The sequence below is a fragment of the Panthera onca genome, chromosome D4, assembly GCF_046562875.1.
Source record: "Panthera onca isolate mPanOnc1 chromosome D4, mPanOnc1 haplotype 2, whole genome shotgun sequence".
Lineage (NCBI taxonomy): Eukaryota > Metazoa > Chordata > Mammalia > Carnivora > Felidae > Panthera > Panthera onca.
In genome coordinates, this window is record NC_138351.1 from 3,810,748 (window position 1) to 3,837,240 (window position 26,493).

General features: G+C 53.6%; 1 protein-coding gene across 5 annotated transcripts in view; it reads left to right on the forward strand.

Annotated features, from left to right (window-relative positions):
• SECISBP2 (SECIS binding protein 2) overlaps window positions 1-26,493 on the forward strand; it is a 39,273-nt gene that overhangs the window by 11,289 nt on the left and 1,491 nt on the right. For 2 of the 5 annotated variants that reach the window (XM_078436087.2, XM_078436090.2), the window contains 9 exons: window positions 1,385-1,549; window positions 3,766-3,888; window positions 5,058-5,147; window positions 6,579-6,711; window positions 19,492-19,655; window positions 20,123-20,258; window positions 21,483-21,669; window positions 22,160-22,380; window positions 26,232-26,386. In XM_078436087.2, coding sequence (XP_078292213.2) covers window positions 1,385-1,549; window positions 3,766-3,888; window positions 5,058-5,147; window positions 6,579-6,711; window positions 19,492-19,655; window positions 20,123-20,258; window positions 21,483-21,669; window positions 22,160-22,380; window positions 26,232-26,386 — 1,374 coding nt within the window. Of the gene's footprint in view, window positions 1-1,346; window positions 1,550-3,765; window positions 3,889-5,057; window positions 5,148-6,578; window positions 6,712-19,491; window positions 19,656-20,122; window positions 20,259-21,482; window positions 21,670-22,159; window positions 22,381-26,231; window positions 26,387-26,493 lie in introns of all 5 variants that reach the window. The other 3 variants (XM_078436088.2, XM_078436089.2, XM_078436091.2) reach the window with 3 other exon arrangements.

Here is a 26,493-nt window from a genome sequence, read left to right on the forward strand (position 1 = left end):
GGACGCCGTCCCGGAGACCTCGTGGGGGCGGGAGGCGGACGCCAGCCCCGAGCCCCCCGTGTCTGCGCGTGGGGCTGTGAAGCGGGAGCGGAGAATTCTAGAGAGATGCGTCCAGCGTGTCTGATGAAGTGAGACGTTATATGGACTCAGGAACACCTGCTTCCTGAACGATCACCTGCCCCGGTGGTTCTCCGAGGTTCTGGCTCCAGGACCCCTTACGACCCCTCACGACCCCTCCAGCCCCGGGGAGCTGCTGTGTGTGTGCCCGCTGTCCGGATCGGCAGTATTCTCGGTTCAAAATAGTCATTCCCTTACAAGTAACCCCGGTCCCCCGGTATCTGTTAACGTAGTGTATTTTTGTGAAAAATAACGTTTTCAAGATGAAAACCCCGTGGTGAGGAGAGCAGTCTCGTTTTACACTTGCGCAGCTCTCCACCGACCACCGGCTCCCCGCGGCTCGGCCTCAGCGTCGGGCCGTCGGGCGGGCTGAGCCAGCTCCCGGCTGTCCGGAAGCCCGGCCGTGGCCCGGAGGAGAGTGCGCGGGGAGGCACGGGGCCGCTGTGTGTGTCGGGGCGACGGTTCTGACCCCGCGGGCCCTGCCGGGGTCTTGGGAGCCTCAGACCCCACTGAGAGCTGCCGGCCTGTCCCAGAAGTGACATTCACGAAGAGTTCAGTAATTCTGCCTTCGGTTTGTCTAAGGAGCTTGTCCTGACCGAAGACGTTTTTACGTTTCTCACGTCTGGGACGTGTGTGGTTCAGTAATGGCTTTCACTTAGAGGTGACTCGGATGGCGTGCGGCTCAGTCTGGCGTCCTCGGGGCGGGGGCGGGGGTGGGGGGGAGCCACGGCCTGCCTGGCGCCTGTTGTGCCCGCACAGAGTCTGGTGGGCGCCTGAGGAGCGGCATTGCCGTACTTAGGCCTGAGACCTAAAAAGCAAGAAATCCCAGTTACCGTGGTGGCTCAGATCCGTGATCTTTGACCTGTGGTGTTAAAGGTCCATTTCGAGGTCAGAGCCAAGATTTCCTCTTTGCCTCGTTGATCTCGTGTGTTTACCGTATGGACTTAACTGTGGAGTAGTTTTTAATCAGAACTACAGTTTGTGTCCCCACCTGCACCCCCAAGTTGGAAATCTGGTTTCTGGGCAGAGCACCTAGGCTCACAAGTGAATTCAGCCCGCTCCAGGAAGAGAGCTTAGTGAGTACGGTCGTCTCCGGGAGAAGGTTTAGAGCTCTAGTCTGAGTGTAATTACGCCTGAGTAGTCGCCTCACATGATGACGTGTTTGCAGTTTCTGAGTCTTTTTATTTTACTGTTGAGATTGTTCAACGATTTTGGTTATCTTTGAGCAGAGTTATCTTGGACACCAATGGGTTATGTTGTTCGGCAGACATTATCTACAGAACGGCCACCGGCCCCTAAAAACGTTACTTCCATGATAAACCTAAAGACGGTGGCTTCATCAGCAGACCCCAAAAGCGCTAGTATGTCACCCTCGGAAGTTTTCTCTGCGGACCCTTCCTGCAAAGAGAAACACGTCCACCCTACTAAAAAGGTATGTGTCCCACTTGGGTTATGTTGGTCTTCTCTGCCCCTGACCGGGTAGTCTCGTCATCTCTTCTCAGCTCCTAGGGGAGTGTCCCATTCTGTACCGTAGTCCCGATCTGACTTGGTCCCACTTGCGCCTTGAGAGAAAGTCGAACCCCAGTCCGGGAACACGAGTGGTGGAGAAGGTGGAACCCCAGTCCGGGAACATGAGCGGGAGCTTTTCGAGGGAGGGGCCCTGTCCGTTTCAGACCCGTGGTCTCCGTGGCCGTGAGCCGTCGTGAAGCCTCTGAGGGAGAGACGCCGGCAGAAGCTTAACGCTCTGGCGTGTAAAGGCTTGCTCTTTCGCCCCCTCGTCCTTCGTCTGTTGAATTCCAGCTGCTCTCCCTGTTTACTCAACAGTAAAACCGTTGAGTTCCACACTGTGGGATCAGCTGCGTGTCAGTGATGCTTGGCTAACTGCAGCTTTCTTGTTGTAAGATAGCATTTCAGAATCCACGTTTCTGTCTCCTTTCAAATAATTTGAAGCTGTCATCTTTATTGGTCCCTTCGTTTCATTTCTCAAAGAGCCTTTTTTACGGGTCTAGATTGTGTTCTCGAATCTCACTGGGTACTGGTACGTTATTTCAGGTTGTAATATGGCCATGTTTGTTTAGTGCAATGATGTCCCGTCTTTTTGAGGGCGGGGATACTCTCTCATACCCCTAGTGTCACAGACTGTCCCCCGCAAACGGGAGCTGTGCGTTGACGGTCAGTTTGAGGGAGAGAAGGTGTGCTGGCGACAGGTGCGGTGAGGTCACACCTGTGTGCCTGCCCTCACGGCTCTGTGAACCATGTGCAGGACTCCGGCGGAGCGGCCGAGTCCCCTCTGCACTCGGTGCCGCCAGCTCGGGGCGTGTGGGCACAGGCCGCAGGATGGGGCGCGTGGGCCTCTGGCTGCTGCTTCCCCTCTGCTGCCGTCTCGCCATCCGAACCAGTTTTCCTGGCGCTCAGTTAAATTCTTAGAGTGGAGAGGTTTTGTTTTCCCAGAATCTCTTTTAAAATTCTATTTTGATGATAGGCGCAAGGAAAGTTTTAGAAGTGTTCTAAGCCAAAGACGAGAAAATTGGGATCGCCTGTGGTCTGATAACCCAGAGGGCGTGGTCTCGTGTGTAACGGAGATAACGGGGTCACAGTGGTTTTTCCCTCTGAAGCCTTCTGCTGTGAATTTTTATTATCAAGATAATGTTACATCAGAACGTAATACCACAAAGACCTGCTTGTGAACAAGGTCATCTTCTCCTCCCTTTGTTGTTCCCTCCCAGGGAAGCCTGTGTCAACAGCCTGGTACGTGAGCTACCTCAGGGTCCCCAGAGCATCAACAAATAGAGATTTTTTTGTTTTGCTCTTTGAGGTTTTTTTCTTTTAGACAAAAATGGGGTCATTCTGTACACATCACCCTTCACAGTTGCCTTGTTCGCTAACGAGATTCCATGGACAGCTCCCTTGGGTCAGTAGGTAAACCTTCTTCTCAGTACCACTGGAGGCCGAGTCCCCGCTGGGGATGAAGCAGGACCCCAGATGCTCCGTTGGAGCCCCTGCTCTGTTAGCGCTTCTGTCCTGACAGTCCGGCGCTGTGCAGACAGGTACTGTTAGTGCCTCGGAGGGGAAGAAGAGGGAGAGGCTCCGAGGAGATGCCATTGCTCTTGAGCTGGAGTGACGGTGCAGTCCTAGCCTACATCCAAGTGTGGGCGCGAGTGCAAAGGCCCTGAGGCCAAGGTGCATCTGACCTGATTGAAGAAAGGCCAAGGGACTGAGGGGGAGTGGGAACAGTGGCGTCACATCAGCCGGTGTGGGATGGGCCTAGGCAGTTGTCCCATCCGGAGGCTCCCCAGGGGGTTCCGATGTGTAGTTTAGGGACCACTGGGCCGTGGTGCCGGAAGGGGCACGCGAGTGTTTGAAAAGACTTCGAGTCGGTATTAGAGACATCTTTTTTGGCTCAGAAGTAGGTTTGTCCACGTCTACCGGTTTAAAAATAACCGGATGTGACAACTATTTCAGCAGACTTCTTTTCCTCGATTACTCTGCTGAACGCTGGCTCTCTGGAAAATAGGGACGAGGAGCCAAACTCGGAGCAGAGCTGCCCTGTGGTTGTACAACCTGATATCTCAAGTTTGCTGACTCATGGGAGGAAGCACTCTAGTGAATGTCTTAAAAACCCATGATTTTTGCTGTTTTTTGTTCTAGTCCAAAGCGTCACAAGGTGGCGATCCTGAGCAAAATGAAGCCTCAAGAAAGCATAAGAAAAAGAAAGAAAAGTCTAAGTCGAAATACGAAGTTTTGACCATTCAAGAGCCGCCAAGGATTGAAGTACGTTTGTATTTATGACTCACCTCGTATGACGTAACAGTGGGTCTGTGGTGATAGAAACGTGGGTTCGTGCTGGCTTCCGAAGGGAAAGTCTCCATTATTTTTTTTTAATAGTCTTTGCCCAGTGCTACAGAAAATAGTTGTCCCCCCCTTCTCCTTCACTGTGGTGGCCCGGCGTGGTCCCCGAGTCGGCATGGGCGCCCAGCGAGCGCGAGAGTGCGCGAGCGGTCTAGACACGGACTGCCGCCTGGGGTCTGGTAGCGTGTGTACCGTGGGGCTCACGTTTACCCTCAGTATCTCGTTCACCTGGTCTTCCCTTGCCTTGACACGCTGGCTTTTGTGGGGTCTGCTTTTCTATCCAGTAGTGTTACTCTCGTGTGCTTTACTCTGGAGAGAAAGTTAGAGTGCCCTGACTCCATCGGGGGCCCTGGCCGAGGGAGTTACATCCAACTTCCAGCGTTGCTCTGTAGATTCTTTTCCTGTGGCGCCGCAAGAAAGCCCATGTCCTGCACGGAGTCGTGCTGGCTTCTGACTCAGTTCCAGAGTCAGTGTCCTGGCTCCTGGCGCTGGCAGAAGTGTGTCTCAGCATCCAGCGTAGGGCCAAACCTGACACTTTCCTGCATACTTAGGGGCTCCCGGGGCTCCTGGAACATCCCCCCGGGGACTTTGGGGTTGCACGTTTGAAGACCTACGACCCTGTAGAGCATGGTTTGTGCCAACGAGGAGCTCGTGTATTTGTGCCCTCGTTTCCCACATAACTTCTGCGACTCAGCTGTGATGTTAACAGAAGCACGCAAGATGCTTTTAAATGGCGGGAACGTCGTTGTTAGAGGCCCCCTGCCCTATTTTCTAGCTTGGGGTCAGCACACGAGACAGGGAGGTTCTGTCTCCTGAGTCTAGACCAACACGCTTGCAGCCTGTGCCCAGGGGGTCAGGGGCCCCCGTGTCCTCGGGACCCTGCTCGCTCCCTGTGGGGGGGGGCGGGGGGGGGGAGGATTACAACATTGCACCGTAAATCTAAGAGTCAGACAGCGTGGGGCTGGTGTGGGTGCCCTTGAGGACTTGTGTGGGGCTCGTTACAGACAGAAGGACGTGAGCAAGGAAGGGCTTGCACGTAGGCACACTTGCTCGTGGTCCGCGGATGGCTAAAGGGTGTGTGGTTTGCTCAGGACGCCGAGGACTTTCCCAGCCTGGCTGCGGCGTCTGAGCGCAGGGACCGAGGGGCATCTCCGCGACTTCAATCCAGACAGCAGCCACAGGTAATGTTCCGGTCGAACCCATCACCGCTCCAGGCTGAACTTTTCTTGCTCGGCTAAACCTTATTTTCCAGATTTCTCTATGTACCAAGACAGGTGGTTTGTTGTGATTCATTCCTTCATTGGAGAATCACACCTAGCATGTTGACAGAAACATGCTCTAAGCTCAAATGTTTTGTCATCTTTGTACCGAGACTTGGTCACTGACTGCCACTGCTGTGTCAGAAAGGAGGGGCACGGGCTGCTGAGGAAACTTGGACTTGAAGGGAATAAATTGACTCCGTTTATACGGGGGGACAAGAATTCCTTTGTGAGGCAGCAGTGTCTAACGGAACCAAAATAAGAGAGCCTCCAAGATTCATACAAAGTGAAGAGCTGGGTCCCCTTGAGGCGCGCTCCCCGCCCCCCGCCCCTGCCCCGGTGGATTCAGGGCTGAACTTGGGATTCGCCACCTAGATGGAGAGGTTGCACGTGGCTGGTGTCTTCTCTCGTCTCCAGCATCTTCGTTGTCCTTTTGCCTTTTGAGGTGGAATAATTTCACATTTGCGAGAAGTAAAATTCTCAGCCCGTGTGCAGATTAACGGGATTCCCGTGTCATAACTGGGTCACCTTCCATCCCTGCCTGCGGAGGTCTCTGTAGCGGGTCTGTGGGGCCCTTTGTGTTCGCCCCTGACGTGGACCCTCGTCCAGGCAGGATGGCAGGAGTGGGGGTGCTGGAGCGCATGCGTGCAGCAGTCTTCCAGACAGAGCTTACATTTGCTGAGTATATCCCACTCTGTGCCTAAATTTAATACTTACCTGCTGTGTGTATTTTGAATCCTTTCCCCATGACTTCACGGCATTCAGTTGACTCACCTGGGCAGTTGCAGACTGGATGGGTGAGTCAGTGACACCAGTCACTTAGCCTCACACAAACTTTTGTTGCCAGACTTCCTACAGGTCTTGGTTTTTTATCCATAAGTATGCACTCTTATTCACAGTGTAGCCGTAGACTGAAATGTTGCTGGTGTAATTATAAACCCAGGGCTCTGAGAGAAGGAGGAAATAAACAACCGTGGCAGTAATACTGAAAGATAATGTGGGGGGCACCTGGGTGGCTCAGTCAGTTGAGCGTCCGACTTCGACTCAGGTCATGATCTCACGGTTTGTGAGTTTGAGCCCCGTGTCGGGCTCTGTGCTGACAGCTCAGAGCCCGGAGCCTGCTTGGGATCTTCTGCCTCCCTCTCTCTCTGCTCCCCTCAGCTCATACTCTGTCTCTTTCTCAAAAAAACATTAAAAAAAAAAAAAGATAATGTGGCATCGTTTGGGATTCCTTTAATTTTTAGAAGATTTTTATGGTCTCTGAATCTGTTTCATTTTATCTTGTAGAGGATTGTCACAAAGGGTTGGGAGAAGTAGTATTCTAAATAAACTTCTGATTTTTTAATTCCTTAGAATAATTTTAAAAACAGTGGAAAGAAGAGCCAGGTTCCAGTACAGCTGGATTTGGGGGGGATGCTGGCAGCCTTGGAAAAGAAGCAGCACGCCCAGAGCGCAAGAGTGTCCTCCAAGCCGGTGGTGTTCTCGGGTAAGGGTTTTTTCATCCCGACTGCTCTGTGACTGTTGTATCCTGTAATCAGAGGTATTTCTGTAGAATCCAGAGTGCATGGTAGTGGGATAAGGAGAAAGATAACCAGCAGGATGGATCGGGAGTCCAGAGATAAACCCACATATCTATGGGTGGTGAATCTTTGGCCAACTATGTTCATTAAAAGAACAGGGAACACTTTTAAAGATGGTGCTGGGACAGCTGGATTTCTACACACCACAGAAAACTGGGCTTCTGCCTCACGCCATATACATCATTTTCCTCAAAATGGGGCAGTGACCTAAGTGTGCGAACTAAACCCGTAAAAATGCTGGAAGAAAACAAAAGTCAGTTTCATGACTCGTAATTAGCGAACAGGACCACGTAAATAAAAACCAACCAAGGACTTCTGTGTACCAGAGGATATTTTCAAGAAAGTGAAAAGATAATTTACTCGCAGAATGTGAGACCATGTTTGCAAGTCACGTATCTGATGAGGGTTTGATGTCCAAAGATCTACGAACTCTTCCTACAACTCAACGATAAACACCTGCTGAAAAACAGGCAGAGGCGTCGACTCGGCTCCGCAAGAAGATCCACACGGGACCAGTAACCCGTGAAAAGATTTTCCAAGGATCAGTCATCGCACAAATGCAAGCGAGCGCCTCAGCGAGCTGGCTCCTCTCACCTGCTGTGGTCGCCGCAGTCAGACACGGGAAATAGCAGGCGTTGGCGGGGATGTCGAGAGATGGGGGCTCCGGGGGGCGTGAGATGCCGAGACTGACTTGGGAAGCCGGCTGGCAGCTCCTCAGAACGCTAAGTGGAGGTTGTCACGTGCCCGGCAATTCCATTCCTCTGTGCCCCCGGAAGAGTTGAAAACGGGCTCGGACGCGTGCAAGCCGGTGTTCGTAGCGGCTTTATCACCACAGTTAAAGGCGGAAGCCCCCACCCCCCGGGTGTGTACCCGCGCAGACGGCTACTGAGCGGGGTCCAGGCGTCCGGTGGCCGCTCCTCAACCGTGGCAAGGAAGGCGGCCCTGCCACCCGCGCCCACGTGGGTGGACGTGACAACGGTGTGCTGACGAAACGAGCCAGCCTCCGCAGGGCACGTGGTACGGGAAGTATCCAGAGTAGACAAAGACGCAGAGAGTGGATTAGAGGGTCGTGGGGGTTGAGGGTACGTGGACTTCCTGTTGAGCGGGGACAGACTTTCCGTGGGGGCACGAACATCCTTGGGGAATGGGGAGCGATGATGGTCGCGCAACACTGTGCGTGATTGATGCCCCGGGTTGTGCGTTTCGGAATGGTTAAGAGACTAGATTTTTACAAGTTACTTAAACGTGATGACTTTGGAAGTGACGGTTAAATATTGCAACACTCGGATGCTCAGGGGCCTGAGATGTCTACTCTCTGGCCTTTTAAGAAAGGGACCCCAGCAGACCCTGGCCTGTCCGCCCATCATTTTTTTTTTGTGTCGTTTTTGTTTTGTTTTTTGGCTGTATTTCCAAGTTGCACATTGCCGACGTTGCCCCTGCCTGTGGGGGCGTGCACGTCATCACCTAGAGCTCAGCCTCCGTTTATGGGTCGTTTCTCTTTGGAGGCAAAGCGTGCATATAGTGAGGTGCGCACATCCTGGGTAGGCCCTCTGCAGGGTTTTGGCACACGCAGACCTGTGGGACCCAGACTCCCGTCAGCATCCTCGGGAGCTCCCTCCGGCCCCTCCCAGCCCGTCCCTGCCGCTGCCCCAGGCAGCCCCGTGTGGATTCTAGGTCTGCCACAGAATCGTTTTTCCTGTCCGAGAGCTTCGCGTGAAGGGACTTGGTGGTACACGCTCCTTCATGTAAGGCTTCTTTCGTGCGTCAGGGTGTTTGAGATTTACTCACGTTGTATATGTCAGTTTCCTGGACTGTCTCGGTGATGCTGGTAGTTGTATTCTTACCAGGATCCACGCTTGGATCCGTCACCAGTCTGGGTACATACACACCAACGCCCGGGACCGCTGCCCCTCGGATAGCCCTCCCTGAGCCTTACTTGTCTCAACTCGTCTGTTTGGGAAAGGTCTGCAGGGCTCTGACTGTGTGTCTCAGACCAACCCAGGTGCTTTGGTAGAAGTTGGTAATTTGTTTTTACCTTTACATGTGGGCAAAGTCCGCTTTTCCTCGGCAGTTAGCTTTGGGCTTGTTCTGTATTTTTTAATGGGATGGTGAGTCAGGTGTGGCCACAGGAGGAGACAGAGGAGAGGCTCAGGAGAACACAGTTTTATTGTACTCCCAGGTTCTTAGAGACAGGAGGTGTGGCCTTGGCTGGCAACAGGGTAGACGGCAGGCACAGGGCAGGAGCAAAGGGAGGGCTTTTAGAGGCCTGATGATTAGTGATGTTGAGCATCTTTTCATGCACCTGTTGGCCATCTGAATGTCGTCTTTGGAGAAGTGTCTGTTCATGTCTTTTGTCTTTTTTTTTTTTTATTAAAAAATTTTTTAATGTTTTTATTTATTTTAGAGACAGAGCATGAGCAGGGGAGGGGTAGAGAGAGAGGAAGGCACAGAATCCAAAGCAGGCTCCAGGCTTTGAGCTATTAGCACAGAGCCTGACGTGGGGCTCAAACCCACAGACTGAGATCATGACCTGAGCCGAAGTTGGACGCTCAACCAACTGAGCCACCCAGGCGCTCCTTTTGTCTGTTTTTAATTGGATTGTTTGGTTTTTTGGTTTTTGTTTGTTTTGTTTTTTTGGTGTTGAGTTGTGTAAGTTATTTATGTATTTTGGATACTAACCCTTTGTTGCCTATGTCATTTGCATGTAACTTCTCCCATTCAGAAGGTTGTCTTTAAGTTTGATTGCTTCCTTCACTGGGCAGAAGCTTTTTATTTTGATAAAGTCTCAGTAGTTTTGTTTGTATTTCCCTAATCTCAGGAGACATATCTAGAAAAATTCTGCTACAGCCAGTGTCAGAGAAATTAGTGCCTGTGCCCTCTTCTGGGATTTTTATGGTTTCAGGTCTCGAATTTAGGTCTTTAATCAGTTTTCAACTTGTTTCTGTGTATGGTGTAAGAAAGCAGTTGTTTCATTACTTTGCGTGTAACTGTCCGGTTTTCCCAGCACCATTTGTTGAAGAGACTTTTTCCCATTATGTATTCTTGTCTCCACTGTTGAAGGTCAGTGAACCATACAATTGTGGGTTTATTTCTAGCTTCTTTATCCTGTTCCATTGATCTATGTGTCCGTTTTTGTGCTGGTTCGATTACTACAGTTTTGTGGTAGAGCTTGAAGTCTGGGATTATGATACCTCCAGTTTTATTCTTCTTAAGATTGCTTTGGCTATTCGGGGTCTTCTGTTGTTCCATTCAGATTTTAGGGTTATTCTAGTTCTGTGAAAAATGCTTCGATGTTTTGATAGGGGTTGCATTAAATCTGTAGATTGCTTTGGGTAGTATGCACGTCTTAACGATATTTGTTCTCCCCACCCATGAGCATGGAATATCTTTCCATTTGTGTGTGTTATGTTCAGTTTCTTCTACTGGGGTTGTATAGTTTTCAGAGTACGTGTCTTTCACCTCCTTGGTTAACTTTATTCCTAGGTATTTTATTATCTTTGGTGCAGTTGTAAATGGGACTGTTCTTAATTTCTCTTCAGTCTATTTCGTTCTTAGTGCGTAGAAATACAGCAAATTTCTGTACATTGATTTTGTATCCTGTGACTTTACTGAATTCATTTATCAGTTCTAGTAGTTTTTGGTGGAGTCTTTAGAGTTTTCTGTATATAGTATCATATCTAAAAATAGTGAAATTTTGACTTTTTCCTTACAGTTTGGAAGCCTTTTCTTTCTTTTTGTTGTCTGATTAACGTGTCTGGGACTTCCAGTACTTTGTTGAATAAAAGTGGTGAGAGTGTACATCCTTGTCTTGTTCCTGACCTTAGGGGAAAGCCCACAGTTTTTCACCGTTGAGGATGATGTGAGCTGTGGATTTTTCACATGTGGCCTTTATTATGCTGAAGTGTGTTTCCTGTAGATCTACTTTGTTAAGGCTTTTTAACATGAATGGTGGTTGTAGTTTGTCAGATGTTTTTTCTGCATTCGTTGAAATGATCATATGGTTCTTATCCTTTCTCTTGTTGATGTGTTGTATCACATTCATTGATTTGCAAATATTGAGCCCCACTTACATCCCAGGAATAAGCCCCACTTGATCGTGGTAGATGATTTTTTTTAATGTGTTGTTGAATTTAGTTTGCTCATATTTTCTTGAGAGTTTTTGCATCTGTGTTCATCAGTGATGGAGGTCTGCAGTTCTCTTTTATTGTAGTGTCTTTATCTGGTTTTGGTGTCAGGATAATGCTGGCCTCATGGAATGAATTTGGAAGCTTTCCTTCCTCTTTTATATTTTGGAATAGTTTGAGAAGAATAGGTGTTAACTCTTCTTTAAATGCTTGGTAGAATCCACCTATGAGGCCCTCTCTGGTCCTGGACTTGAGTTTGTTGGGAGGTTTTTGATGAGTGATGCAATTTCCTTGCTGGTAATTGGTCTGTTCAAATTTTGTATTTTTTTCCTGATTCAGTTTAGTGGAGGTTATATGTTAGTAGAAATCTATCCTTTCTTCCAGGTTGTACAGTTTATTGGCATATAATTTTCAGTAATATTCTTGTATAATTCTCTGTGTTTCTGTGGTGTTAGTTATTTTTCCTCGTTCATTTCTGATTTTGTTGATTTCAGTCCTCTGTTTTTTTTTCCATGAGTCCGGCTAAAAGTTTATCGCTTCTGTTGATCTTTGCAAAGAATCAGCTCTTGGTTTCATTGATCTGTTCTATTGTTTTGTTTTGTTTTTTGTTTAGTTCCCATATCATTTATTTCTCCTATAATCTTTATGATTTTTTTCCTTCTACTGGTTTGGGGGTTGGTTGGTTCTTTTTCCACCTCCTTTAGGTGTAAGGTTAGGTTGTTTATTTTAGACTTTGCTTGTTTCTTAAGGTAGGCCTGTATTGCTGTAAACTTTGCTTTTAAAACCACTTTTGCTGCATCCCAAAGGTTTTGGACTGTCATGTTTTCATTTTCATTTGTTTCCACGTGCTTTTTGATTTCTTAGTTGACCCATTCATTGTTTAGTAGTATGTTGTTTAACCTCCAGTTATTTTTGGTCTTTCCAAATTTTTCTTTGTGATTCTTGGTTTCATAGTGCTGTGGTTAGAAAAGATGAATGGAATGACTTCTCTCTTTTTGAATTCGATGAGACTGGTTATGTGACCTAATCTGTGATCTCTTCCAGAGAATGTTCCATGTGCGCTTCGAAAAGTGTGTACACTCTGTTTTATGATGAAATGTTCTAAATATATCTGTTGGATCCATCTGGTCAAATGTGTCATTCAAAGCCATTGTTTCCTTGCTGATTTCCTGCTTGGATTGTCTGCCCATTGCCGTAAGTGGAGCGTTAAAGTCCCCTACTGTTAACGTGTTACTATTGATTACTCCCTTTATGTTTTTTAGTAGCTGCTTTGTGTCTGGGCACCTTCACGTTGGGTGCGTACATGTTTACAGTTATTGTCTTGTTGCATTGTCCCCTTTATGAGTATAGGGTGTCCTTCTTTGTTTCTTGTTTTAGTCTTTGTCGTAAAGTTTATTTTGTCTGATAAAAGCATTGCTACGCTGCCTATCTTTTCATTTCTCTTTGCAGGATAAACACTCTTCCATCCCTTCCCTTTCAATCTGCATGTGGCTTTAGGTCTGAAATGAGGCTTTTGTAGGCAACATTTAAGTGTTTTGTTTTAGTTCATTCTGTCTTATGTCTTTTGACTGGAGCGTTTAGTCGTTTACATCCAAAGTAACTATTTATAGAAACATATTCGTTGTCATTTTGTTACTTGTTCTATGATTCTTTTTGTAGATCGTCTCTGTTCCTTCTCTTGCTCTCTTCTCTCATGGTTTGCTGGCTTTCTTTAGTGATATACTTACAGTTCTTTTTTTTTATTTTTGCATATGTGTTACCAGTGTTTGATTTGTGGTTGTCATTAGGTTTCCATATCATATCTTATACGTAGTTTGTATTGAGTTGTTGGTCATTTAAGTTTGAATCCATTCTAAAAGCACTAAATTTTTACTCCTTTCCCACTGTGTTTTGGGTATATGGTGTCATAGTTTACATCCTTTTATTTTGTGAATTCCTTGACTGAGTTTTATAGACAACGCTTAATTTTACTGCTTTTGTGCTCCCTGCCTTTCTTACTCATGCTTATGTGGTTTTTCCTTTCCACTTACAGAGGCTCCTTTAAAATTTCTTGTAGGGCTCGGTTAGTGGTGATGAATTTTAACTTTAACTTTTGTTTGTTTGGGAAACTCTTCCTCTCTCATTCTATTCTGAATGACAGCCTTGCTGGCTAGAGTGTTGTCAGCTGCAAGTTTTTTCCTTTCAGCATCTTGACTAGATCGTGCCACACTCCCTTCTGGCTTGCAGAGCTTCTGCTGAAAAATCAGCTGATGACCTTATGGGGTTTCCCTGGTATGTAACTGTTTTCTCCCTCACTGGTTTTAAAATTGTCCCTTTATCAGTAATTTCTGCCATTTTAAGTTTTTTGTTTTTTATACATTTATGTATTTTGAGAGACAGCGAGAGACAGAGTGTGAGCAGGGGAGGGGCAGAGAGGGGGGAGACACAGAATCCGAAGGAGGCTCCAGGCTCCGAGCTGTCAGCACAGAGCCCGACACGGGGCTCAAACCCACAAACTGTGAGATCATGACCTGAGCCGAAGTCAGACGCTCAACGGACTGAGCCACACAGTGCCCCTCTGCCATTTTAGTTACTAAGTATTTTGGGGTGGACCTCCTTGGGTTTATTTTGTGTGTATGGCAGGGGAGCTCTGTGCCTCCTGCATCTGGATTTTTGTTTCTTTCCCCAGATTTGGGAAGTTTTCACCTATTATTTCTTTAAATTAGCTTTCTGCCCTCCTTTCTCTTCTGGAACTCCTATAATATGAATGTTATGACACTTGATGGTACTGCTAAGTTCCTTCCCTTAGTCTTTTTTCATTTTTTTTTCTTTTTCTCTCTCCTTTTCTACTTGATGGTTTTCGTTTTCCATTGTTACGTTCCCCGGGTCACTGATCGGTTCTTTCTTCTGCTTCCTCTAGTCTACAGTTTATTCCATCTCGTGCACTTTAATCCAGTTATTAAGTTCTTTGTCTCTGATTGGTTATTTACATTTTCTCTCTCTTTGTCAAGGGTGTCACTGAGGTCCTCCACTCTTTTCTCAAGTCCACTGAGTTTTTTTTATGACCATTACTTTAAATCTCTGTCAAGAATATCATTTAACTCCATTTCGCTTAGCTCTCTTGCTCCGATTTTGCCGTGTTCTTTCTTTGGGACATACTCTTCTGTCTCCTCATTTTGTCTAATTCTCTGTTTCTCTGTGTGTTAGGAAAGTCAGCTGTGTCTCCTGCTCTTGGAAGTCGTGGCCTTATGAGGAAGAGGTGCTGCAGTGCCCTGTGGTGCAGCATCCCCTGTTCCCTAGGGCCTGGCGTTTCAGGGACGTCACCTGCATGTGTTGCATGTGCCCTCCTGTTGTGGCCTAGGCACTTTTTCCTTCAGTCTGCAATGGCTCTCTGTGCCTGTTTTGGGCAGTGTTTGGTCCCGTGTTGTGAGCTCACCAGTCAGGGGCTGCTGTAGGCTTGAGTCAGACCGGATGTTTGCGGGCAATGTGGTAGCACCGACCGAACTGCAGGGAGCTTTCCCTGTGTTGTCTCCTGAGAAGCTTGTGTTGGTGGGTGGGTCCTGCAATCAGACCACATGTCCGACCCCTGCCCACTGTTGGGGCCACAGTCGGACCGGTGTGTGTGGTGATTGTCCCCTATCCTGGGGCAGGAGTCACTTGGGAGTGGTGCTGGGCTCTTGTGGAGTTGCTTGCTCACTGCCTGGCTGGTGGCACTGGTTTGGATGGGCTTGGGCCCAGGGCACATTGGAGGGGGAGATTGACAGGAGAGCTCTGGGGCGGAGCTCCTGATACCAGCAAGGTCCCTGCTGGTCCGCTGCCACTGGGGACCTGCGGTGCACAAGGAAAACTCCCGGAGGCAGGCCTGGATGCAGGGGATAGGTCTGCAGAAGAGCATGGGAGTGAGGGGCACAGTGCTGGCAAGGTCCAGTCCACTGTGGGAGGGGGCCTGCCGCTCTGCCCCAGAAAGCTGCCGAGGCCAGGGTAGGGGGGCAGGTCCTCAGGAGAGTGCAGGGCTGGGGTGTGGGCAGGACACAGTGTTACCAAGCAAGGTGGAGAGTGTTCACTCTGTGCTGGTTCCCACAGGTTCCTGGGTGTCTCGGCTGGGGGGTGGGGGAGGGAAGTGGCACCTGCCAGGTCTTGTGTTCTGGGAGAAGTCTTCTGAGGATCCCTGCCCCTCCGGCCCATGCTCTGAGGTCAGTAAACATATCTTCCTCCCGCATACCCCAGGCCTGTTTTCAGCCTGCTGCTTGTAGGCTGTACCTCAGCAAGGCTAGCGTGCTGTCTCTGTGAGGGTGGGTCTCCGTTTCCCGTAGCCCTCCAGTTCTCCCGGCGCAGAGTTATTGATTCTTAACGTTTCAGGTGCTATGCCCTGCTTGACTAAGAACCCACAGTGTTAGACCTGTCCGGTTTTCAAAGCCGAGTATGGTGATTCATCTTCCCACTGTGGGTTCTGGGTGTCTGGTGTGGGGTCTCCCCTTCTCCACTCTGCACCTGCTGCATTTCTCCCTCCTGTGGACGGTCCTACAGGTCCATTTGGCTCCAGGCCGTGTCTCCCCCCTTCCTATCATCTTTGATGTGGCCTCTTCCATACATTTAGCTGGGGAGAGTCTGTTCTGCCTGTCAGGTCCTTTTCTGGGTTATTTACACTCACGTGGCTGTTATCTAGGTGTAACCATGGGATGGGCTGAGCCTAGGACCCTCCTACTCTGCTGTCTTCCCCAGAAGTAAGATTTAGCCTTAAAAGACCCTAGGATTTTCAAAATGGTCAATGAGCATTGGCTTCAACTTAAAGTCACCAGCCGTATTAGCCCCGATGAGACGGCCGGCCCCCCTTTGGAAGCTTTGAAGCCAGGCGCCGACTTCTCCTCTCCAGCCACGGAAAGTCCTGGGTGGCATCTTCTTCCTACGGGAGGCTCTGGCCTCGGCCCCGAACACCTGCCGGTGAGTGCGGCCGCCGTCGTGATCCCCTCAGCCGGATGCTCTAGAGAACTTGCCGCAGCTGCCCCTTCCAGCACTTCCACGTCGGGGCGACGGCCTCCTTCCTCAGTCCTCCCGAAACCACCTCCGCTCGCTTCAGACTCGTCCTCTGCAGGCTCCTCACCTCTGTCAGCCTTCACGGGACTGAAGAGTCAGGGCCTCGCTCTGGGTTAGGCTTCTCCGAAGGGAAGGCTGCGGCCGGTTTCATCTTCTGGCCAGGCCACTAAAACGTTCTCCACGTCAGCAATAAGGCTGTTTTCCCTTTTTTTTTTTTTTTCCTGTTAAGAAATAGAGGGGCACCTGGGTGGCTCTGTCAGTTAAGTGTCCGACTTCGGCTCAGGTCACGATCTCTCGGTTCATGGGTTTGAGCCCCACGTTGGCTTTGTCCTGACAGCTCAGAGCCTGGAGGCTGCTTCGGATTCTCTGTCTCCCCCCCCTCTCTGCACCTCCCCCTTTCCGAATACCCTAGGCCTGTTTTCAGCCAGCCTGCTAGGGCGTGTGCGCTCTCAAAAATAAACAGTAAAAAAAATTTAGAAAGGGTGGGCGAGCATGCAAGTGGTGGAGGGCAGGGGGGAGAGAGAATCTTGAGCGGGTCCCAGCACAGAGCCTGATGCGGGGCTTGATCTCGTGACTGTGAGATGGTGACGTGGACCGAAATCAAGAGTCGGACGCTTTACCGGCCTAGCCACCCAGGCTCTCCCGCTTCTACTTTCTTACTGCCCGTGCGTTCGCTGGAGTGGCAGTTAGCGCCCTTCAGGAACCACCGTGGCAGTCACAAGAGCTTTGGCTTTGGCCGGTCTCGGCTTTCACCGGGCCGCCTCGTGGCTGAGCACGTAGAGGCCATTGGCGGGACTGTCAGCTGGCTTGATTTCAGTGCCGCTGTGTCTCGGGGCCTGGGGGGGCCCAAGGAAGGGGACAGAGACCGGGGAACGGCCGGTCAGTAGAGCAGTCCGCGCATAACACTTACCGATTAGGTTCCGCGTCTTACACGCGCGTGGCTCGTGGGGCTCCGAACAGTTGCGGTGGGAAGTCCCAAGATCACTGGTCACAGATCACCACGAGCAGTAATAATGATGAAGAAGATTAAGATCTTGTGCGAATTGCTGCAGAGAGACACAGGGTGCGAATCTGACTGGAAAAAGGGCGCCGGGACACTGGCCAACACACGTGCCTGTGCTCCGGGTGCCGTCGCGCTCTGGCCTCCACTGTCATCTGCGAGACGGCAGGTGCCCCTGGTCCCGCTCCCGTTGTGGTGAGCTGCTGTCCCCCTGCTCTCTCTGGTCGACCTTCAGCACTGGGCCCGGGCGCATGTGCTGTGCATCTGTCTCCGTGCGCCCTGCCTTGGCTGTGCCTTGGCTCTGGGCACCGATGCTCTCCTCAGACTCGGGAACTTTCAGGCCTGTTTCTCTCGTCCCCCTCACCCCACGTTATGCGTGCGTCAGTCTGCGGGCCGTCGCCCCACTGTCCTCGGGTCGGGTCGCGTTTCTTAATCCCTCTGAGTGTTTTCTTGGGACTGAATCGCTTGTATTGATTCCTCTGCATCCTCACTGGCGTTTCTGCCGTGTCAGGTCTACTGCGGGGCCCCCTCTACGGTTTCTTGTCATCGAATCCCTGGCTTCAGATGTGCTCACACATTTGCCTCGAGTCCCTCGTCGGCCATGTCCCGCAGCTAGCAGCGCTCCCCCGGCTTCTCTTCTCATCCTTTTCTGAAAGTCTCAGAATTTCTTGAGAATAGTGAACATTTTAGTTAGCATGTTGTCGCAGCTCGGGATTCGGAATCCCGCCACCCCCCACCCCCACCCCCACCCCCCGAGAGCAGTGATGGCAGTGGTTTCGTTGGGAATTTTTTAGTAGCTGCGCAGGTCTGGATCTGAGAGCTCGCTGGTGTCTCAGCTCGGTGGCTTTTCCCTGTTCCTACTGTCCGTGGCGCTCCAGGGGTCACTCCTGCATCTGCACGGCACACGCACCGGAGGTTGTGCTCAAACGCGTGGAGATGGCACAGGCGCCTCCGCCCGTGTGGTCGCAGGTGTGTGTTCGCTTGCGGGCCGTGCTCAGGCCGGCCGTGGCTCGGGGCCCTGGGACTCGTGTGATGCCCGCACACGCACGAGGGCTCTGTCGCCGGCAGGGATGTGGGCGGCCTGGCTCTCGCCCTGCTGCTTGCCCGCAGACGACCACCGCCGAGGCTGCCTGCCCGGCCTGCTGCCGGGTCACCTCTCTGAACGCTCACGCTCTGATTCCAGCAGCCCCTTCCGGCAGAGACCGTGAAGCTGCAGGTTTTCACAGGTGCTCCTCCGCCCTGCTGCAGCCAGCTGTCGGCAGGGAGAGAATGGGAGCACCCCGGACGGGATGCCCCAGACCGTGCTGTTCCCACCGGACTTCGATGGAGCACCCGGTAGAGCTGTGTCGTTTGCTGTCAGCCTTTGGTCGCGTCCGAGGGGGCTGACGTGATGTGTCATGACAGCTGTGTCCTGCCTGGTGGCTGCTCTTTGGGCTGGGGGTTGGCGTCTTCACTGTGCGTGTGGGAGGGATCCCAGGCAACCCGCTCATGCCGTGTGTAGAGAGTCGCCTGGCAGAGGGCAGACGGGAGGGGCCCAGGCGGCGGGAGTCACAGGAGCCCGGCGGAGGTCCTGCCTTGGGAGGTGGCATTAGGGACAGAGCGAGCGGATGTGAGCAGGGTCAGCACGGGGGGTGGGGGTGGGGGGTGGTTCAACAACGGCTCGTCGCGTGTACGTCTCAAACCGACCGTGGGAGCACAGCTTCGGAGATCCCAGCAGCTGCGCGGGGCTGGCGGTGGCTTGGAGCCGGAGTACAGACCCGTTGTGGGCCGAAGCAGGGCACCCGGCGTGCCGCCAGGGAAGACGCCAGTAACCTCTGTATTCCAGACCCGAGGAGGGCAGGGAGATAGTGGGGTCCTTAACGCTGTATGGTGGGGACGTGGGGGGTGTTGTCCCGTTCTCTTTTCTGGGGTGTGTGTGTGTGGAAATGGTCCCCGAGAAAGGGAAGAGAGGGTTTCCTCGGAGCCGGAACGATCTGGGAAGGGGAGCAGGATGGGAAAGCGCAGCGGAAACGGCAAGGCGCGACTGTGATCTTGTGTGGATGGTGGGGCGCTTGTCACCAGCTGCACAGGAGCTGATCGAGGAGAGTGTATTTTTGTCTGGAAAACTCAAGAATCTGCCAGAAGAATTCCTAGAATCTTATAAGCTAGGGAGGGAGGAGGGATGTGTGGAAACCCGTGGCCCCTTCTGCAGAGGCAGGGTCAGCTGGAAATGGGGAGGCACTCCTTGGGAGAGCCGTCGTGAGTACGCGCTGTCTGGAAATACCTAGTGTCAGGAGGGTGGGGGGGTGGGGGCCCACCCGGGGGCCCACCCCACCCCCAGTCTACCCTCTCCCGGGCAGCGTGCAGGTGCCATCACAGGGATAGGACGACGCTTCTCCCCAGATCAGTTGATGGCTCTTTTGGATCTCCCCCAGAAGACACTAAACTCCCCTGAGAGCCGTTACCTATGACAGGGCTGTGTGAGCATCCGTTTGATGAGGACGAGGGAGGTCACGGGCGGACGGGCAGTGTGGCGGCGTCCTGATGAGTGCGTCCCCTCCGTGTGGCAGTTGGGGCGGTGCCGGTTCTCTCCAGAGACCCCGTGTCGGGGAAGAAGGGCCACTTCAGCCAGGTGAAGACCCCACACAACCCCTTGGACTCCAGTGCCCCGCTGATGAAGAAGGGGAAGCAGAGGGAGGTCCCCAAAGCCAAGAAGCCGACGTCGTTGAAGAAGGTACAGGGTGGCCATTTGAAACGGGGTGCGGAAAAACCTAGGACTCTCCTGTGTGTGCGTTACGTCTTCCGGCTCCTAGCGTTTTATGTGTGGATGTGGACTCCCCTTGCATGTGCCCTGTGAAGAGGCGTGTGTGGTTCTCTGACGAGCGGTCCCCCCCTGGGTGACAGGGCAGAGGGGACGCGGCAGGGCGCCCCTGCTGCTGCAGGCGGGGAGTGCTTGGCCGTGACGTCCTCCTTCTCACCCCACCCGGGGTCATCTGCCTGCCGTTCAGATTCCATGGATACGGGTCCCGTTGGGGCTGTCGCGGCCGGCGGAGGGTGGCCCGGGTCCAGTGTGCCCGGCTCTGCAGGCCCTGGGGAGGCGCGGCGTCCGTGAGCTGACGTCGGGTGGCGTGTTTTGCAGGGGAGCTTTTCACTTAAGAGGACAAGTGTGTAGGTGTTTTAATCGCTTCTTTAATTTTAAAGATTATTTTGAAAGAACGGCAGGAGAGAAAGCAGCAGCGTCTCCAAGAAAACACCGTGAGCCCGGCTCCCGCCAGTGACGCCGCGCTGGACGGGGAGAGCGGTGGCGACGAGGCCCTGGAACAGGCCGAGCCCTCAGGTACGGAGCGCGTTTGCTGCCCCGCGGGCTCTGGCGGGGGCGGCCGTGTGCAGGGCCGTCGGGAGCCCGGTCGTGACGGCCGGTCGTTGTCGGAGCCCCCGTGGGCGGACACATCTCCTGGCGCCTGCGCTCCAGACTCTGGGGACAGCGGGGCGAGGCCCCCAGGGCGATCCGTGAGTCCTCAAACGGTTCCCGCGACCTGAAGTGGCCGTGACGGTGACCGCCAGTAAGTGCAGGGCAGTTCTCCCAGCAGCGTGGGTCGTGGTGCCGTGTGGAGAACACGCTCGGGAGCTTCTACTGAGCTACGCGCTCAGAGCAGGACACGGAGCGTGAGCCTGCGGTTCGCGGACTTCTCACAGAGGGAGCACGGCGCCCGGCTCAGAAGCACAGCAGCCCCCGTGCCCTCGGCCCGGGGCCTCGCCCAGACTTTGTTCCAGGGGAATCCTGCCACCTGTGCCCCTCCAGCCCGCGGCGTGTCTGTGGCCTGTGGCGGTAGTCCCCTGCCGTGTAGCCCTGGGGTGTGTTCACAGGCCACGTGGCAGGTGGGCGTCCAGGGAGTTTCCCCTCTGGGGTCACCAGAAGCAGGGGCACCGGCAATGTGTGCGCGTGTGTGTGTGTGTGTGTGTGTGTGTGTGTGTGTAGGACGTGGGCACCCCCTCCTGTCAGCATGTGCCTGGAGGGGCTCTGGGCTTGGGGGTCCACTGCCATCCACCCTTAGACGCCTTCTGCCAGGCGGGCTTCCCGGGGCTTTTCCGGGTCCGCCCCCCAGACGTCCGTCACGTGCTGTCCTGGTGGGCAGACTCCTCTGGTTATGTGTCCCCTCCCGTGTACTTGGAAGTCTCCAGAAGTCACGGGGGGACCATGAGCTTGAAGCTCGTAGTTGGGATGTTTGAGTTTGGATCTCACCAAAGGGTCATTTGCTGAAGAAGCGGTCTGAACCGTTATGTATGAAGAGTCAAGGACTGTGTAAAACTGCTTTTAAAACTGGGCGATACGAACTTCAGGTTAAATATCAAAATTAAATCTGGCAACTGAACTGCCCATTTCGGGACGGCTAAAATGGTAAATTGTAGGAGTGTCCCTCCAGCGATCGACAGTGGCTAAGTCGGGTTGGGGAGGGAGCAGAGCGGGAGGTGGTCCTTCTGTTTCTCCCAAGCCATCAGCACGCGTCCCGTCACCGCGGTGGCGTTGTGACGGGGCTGCTCTGGAGACCCCACCCCGCAGGTGCGTGCCACGGCCTCTTTCTCTGTGGCGTCGCAGAGGGGACGGAGGAGTCGGCGGCCCCCACTCCCACAGGGCAACGCAAGTCAGAAGAGCCGCCGAGAACCGAGCCCCAGAAGGAGGCGGACGGCCTCTGCCTGGTCCCCGACGGCGCTGGCTGCCCCAGGATCCACAGCCGGAGATTCCGGGAGTGAGTGACCGTCCGGGGCGGGTGGTGCTTGCTCTGGCGTTGAGCGCCGGGCCCTCCTGTCGTGATGTGCCCCGGCCGTGAGGCCAGGCCCGGTTTCCGTCCTCGTCCTGTCCCCACATCCGGCCACTTGATCTGCGGGGCGTTTGTCCTGCTGGTGTGAAGGCAGAGGTCCTCTGCAGTCGAGGTTGGTGTTGTGGGGGGATGAGTGGGGAGCGGCCGGCTCCGTCTCGTGCTCTGCTTTCTCGGGAGCTCTGCCTCCTTCCAGGGCACAGTCCACACTCGGGGTGTGGGTTTTGTGAGCAGCAGCTGCCGTGGGGCAGCAGTGCCGTGGGGCTCAGTGGCGGGCCGCTGGGGGAGCTGGGCACAGTGGCTCTGTCCCTTATGGTCGGGGCTCAGGGAGGACACGAAACCCAGTGGGCCGGGAGCCCCATGTCTTTGGCCCCCAGAGGGCTGTGCGGTTGCCGCAGCTGCCTCGGCCCTTTTCTTTCAGTTACTGCAGCCAGATGCTGAGCAAGGAGGTGGACGCCTGCGTCACGGACCTGCTCAGAGAGCTGGTGCGCTTCCAAGACCGGATGTACCAGAAGGATCCGGTCAAGGCCAAGACCAAGCGCCGGCTGGTGCTGGGGCTGAGGGAGGTGCTCAAGCACCTGAAGCTCAGGAAGCTGAAGTGCATCATCATCTCCCCCAACTGTGAGAAGATTCAGTCGAAAGGTAACGAGCTGGTCTGTGTTGTCCCTGCACGGCCGCAGCCGGGGCGGCTTCTCCCCGCCTGTAATCGGTGGCCATTTCCAGGGGCCACCTGCCCACCCGGGGCCCCGCTCTGTGTTCCCGCCGAGGCTGCGGCCTCTTTGCTTTGAGGCCAAAGGAACTTCCTACATCTCGTCAGTGTGTCCGCGGAGAAGGGAGCCGGCGGCTTGCGGTCATTTTACAGGGACAGCTTGGTAAGGCGGCCTGGGACTGTGCGAGTGCCGCGTCTGCTCAAGGGGCCTTTCGTCTGTCGATTCTGAACTTGAGTTTTAAGTGGCAGCTGTCTGAGCGTTCTGTTTGTCTCGGTTGCCTCGTCTGAGCACTGGGAGGTCACACCTGAGGGGGCTCTCTGCTCTCGCGGACACTGAGGGCTGGGAGCAGCGGACCCTCCCAGAGTCTCTCCCGGGGAGTCACATGGGACGCACGCGTGGGGTGTCGTCCACCCGGGAAGCCCATTCACCATCCGCGCCCAGGGGTGTCCCTTCCAGGGGATTTATGGGCGGCTGGTTGTGGACACCCTGTGCCCAGCCTGACTCACAGAGGGCGGTGGTGTTCAGCATGAACCCCCTCGTGCCCGCCCCATAGCCCCTTTCACGGCGGTGTGTGGGGAGCCCTCCAGAAACCCAAGTTGTGGCTCTGGCCATGGGTCCCCTGAGAAGCAGCCCTTTGAAGGGACGGTGGCCATGGTGCCGCTGCTCACATAGCATTTGTGGTCAATGCCGGGTGTGGGGGACAGGGACATGAGCCAAAGGGGCCCCGCATTTGTGGTCAGCTCTGGGGGTGGGGGACATGGATCAGAGGGGCCCTGGCATTTGTGGTCAGCTCTGGGGGTGAGGGACACGGGCCAGAGGGGGCCCCTGCAGTTTCTAGCAGTAAGTGGGGAATAGCTCGCTGTGGTTGTGGCTAAGGAGCACGCCCGCCTCCCCTCCTGTGCGCTCACCTCCTGTCGGCCCAGAAGTGCTAGTCCTTGGATGGTTCTGCGCCCAGAGCATGCTTCCCTGGTCCCCGCATGCATCTGGGCCAGGGTCTAGGCAGGATGGAGGGATGTGGAGCTTAAATGTTAAACCCCGAACAGACTGGTTGCAGATTGACCCGGTTCCCAGCGCAGCGGCCTATGCTTTCAAGAAGTTTCTCTCTTGGAAGAAAATCAAATAGTTCTACATAACTAGGGGCCAGGTGCTGGGGGACATGGGCAACGTTTTCTCCCCAGGCAGATATTAGGTGCTCCACACGGGGGTCTGTCTGTGCACAGAGGGGCTGGGCCAGGACCCCGCAGCAAGCCCGGTACCAGCAGCGCTCCTTTCTTTTGAGGAGTAAGCCCTCCAGATTCCTCCCGACCCCCAGAGGAGCCACCATTCCCACATTTGACGTGTCCTTTATGGTGTCTGCGTGTGTGTGTGTGTGTGTGTGTGTGTGTGTGTGTGTGTGTGTATGTGTATGTGTGTAAGAGAGAGAGAGAGAGATTTGGTCCTGGCCCTGTTGGCACCTTGGTTTTTAGCTTGATGGTCTGTCTGGGGAGCCAGCTCGTAACTCTGCACACACTTGTGTTGCTCAGACGGGACTTAGGGATGTTCTGGTGGTTTCTGGACGTCTCTAGCAACGCACAGGGATGCTCTGTGCATGCTGTCCTTTCTGGTGGGGACATCTCGAGGACGAAAGGGCTGGTGCATTTGGGGGTCGTGTGGGTTACGCACCTGCACCCAGAACCTTCTGTGTAGGTGGGGGGCAGCTTTGCACTTTCCTGGGAACTGTTGGCTCCTGTTCTTTGCCCACTCGTGTTTGGGGATATTGATCTTTTTAATACCGACGTGTGCCTTTTTATATAATAGGAAAGCTCCTCGGGTAAGAGTTGTACTTTCCTGGTTTGTTATTTGCCTGTTTTCAAAACATCGTTTTGGCCACACGAAGTTCCTGGGTGTTGTTATCATGTTGGTGTTTTTTATTCTTGTTTTTTTAATTGGTTCTAGGTTTTATGCCATTTCTCAACCATAGCACTCCAAGGTTATTAAAGGTTTTTTTATATCCATTTTCTTAGTTCTCCCACGTTTTCATTTTTGTGTTTAGGTAGACTATATTTCATTTCAGATGGGTCTTTCCAGAGGCCGACCCAGTTGTCCTCTTCTGCTTCACAGTGCTCCCCCCGACAGCGCTCAGTCCCACACGGTAGGGTCGCTTCTGGAACCCACCTTATTACAGCAAGCTCTCCTACCTGGTGAGGCTAGCCTGACGGTAGTTCCCTTTTTCAAAAGGCTTCTTCTCAGTTGCGTATTTCTGTCATGTTATTTTTCCTCAAAAAAAAAAAAAAAATCCTAACTGTAGTGAGAGTATTTCAGAAGTTGCAGGGGGACACGGAAGTGGTGTGTGGTCCCGGGACCACTGTGTCCCAGAGCACAGGCCCCTTTGTGATCTTTGTTCCCGGAGCACCTTGAAGCTGCTCTGTAGATCTTGATAAACCTGGTCCTACCTGCTGTGGTCTGTGGTGGCTGTCCACACCCACCCTTGCTGGCGCTGCTGGCCTTCGTGAGGACTCGTTAGGTGTGTGTGACTTGTGCACAGACACCCACGTGCAACTGTCTTGTAGTAAAGGTTTTGGGGTGGCGGGCGCGTCACCTGCACGCAGAGTCCTTGGCGCCTCGCTCGGAGGCAGGGTGGGTGGTGAGCCCGCGGCCCGCCCGTTGGTGTAGGACCCTCAGTGACCTCTGTATGTGGGGTGCAGCCCGTTAATACACAGGGGACAGGTGACCAGTGGCCTGAGACGCAGTGAGTGTTGAGTGAACACTAAGCGCAGTTGGCTCGTTCACGTGACCAGAATAGATTTCTCCTTCCTGTTTGGCCTTTGTCCATGGTTTCCGGCTCACAGTTCCCCACATCCTTGGAGTTTCCCAGGACCACAAGAAAGGTGTTTTGTTACGTTAATGAGGTGATTTTTGGACCCCGCCCAAGCTGGGGCTGGTTGCCAAGAGAGCCAGCCGAGAAATGAGAGGGTTGGAACTTGGGTCCCTGTCCGGCCCCTACCCCTGGCCCCCAGGGAGGGGGTGGGGGTGGAGCCCACGACTTAGTGGATCCTGTGACTAGTCTGGAAGCCTCCACACAGTCCGGCCCGGACTGGGGTAGGGGAGCTTCCCGGTCGGTGCACAGGAGACGCCGGGGTAGTGGCGCACCCGGAGTGGGCACGGCCTCCCCGTGCGTCTCTTCCCGCGCTGGCGACTAGAGATGTTTGTCACGTCCTTTAATAAACTGGGCAAATGTGAGCAAGGCTTTTCTGGGGTGAGCGCTGTGAGCCTCTAGCAACTTAGAAGAACGGAAGGAGAGGGTGTGGGGCCCCGCAGCGTGTCGCCCCTTGGTCCGGAGCTCGGGGAACGCAGGGACGTGTGCGGGCACCAGAGGTGGGGCCCGGGGGAGGGGGGTCTCCTGGGACAGACCCACCCTGTGCGGTCTGACACGCTCTCCAGGCAAGAGTGTCGGGAGGGGCGGAATTCTTGCACAGCCAGTGGTGTCTCAGAATTGCTTGGTGGCGTGGCCCCCGCCCATGTGGGAACTGGGTCCAGAAACACTTCTAGAAGACTGAGACTTCACCGTCCGTTAGGATGACGATGCAGACGTGTTTTAGTACGTTGAGGGAGTGCCTCTTTTGGAGAGTTGCACTCTGCCTCGTGTGCACTGCCCTGGCAGTGACCGGCTCGTCTCCCGGTGACGTGGGCCCCGCTTGAGAGTGGCTGGGCCGTGTTGCTGTCTGTAGAAAAAAGCCCTTTGCGACCAGGGTCACTGCCACGCTGTGTGTGACGCGTTTCCCGTCGGTTGTTGTCCCTGACCAGGCGGGCTGGACGATACCCTGCACACCATCATCGGTTATGCCTGCGAGCAGAACATCCCTTTCGTGTTCGCTCTCAACCGCAAGGCTCTGGGGCGCAGTTTGAACAAGGCCGTCCCTGTCAGCGTGGTGGGCATCTTCAGCTACGACGGGGCCCAGGTGAGCCGGGCGTCCCCGGCAGGGCAGCCCCGAGCCCGGGGCCCACAGGGCACGTGCGGCGATTCTGAATCGGCTCCGAGCTCGCCGCTGCTCAGAGACGCCTCACG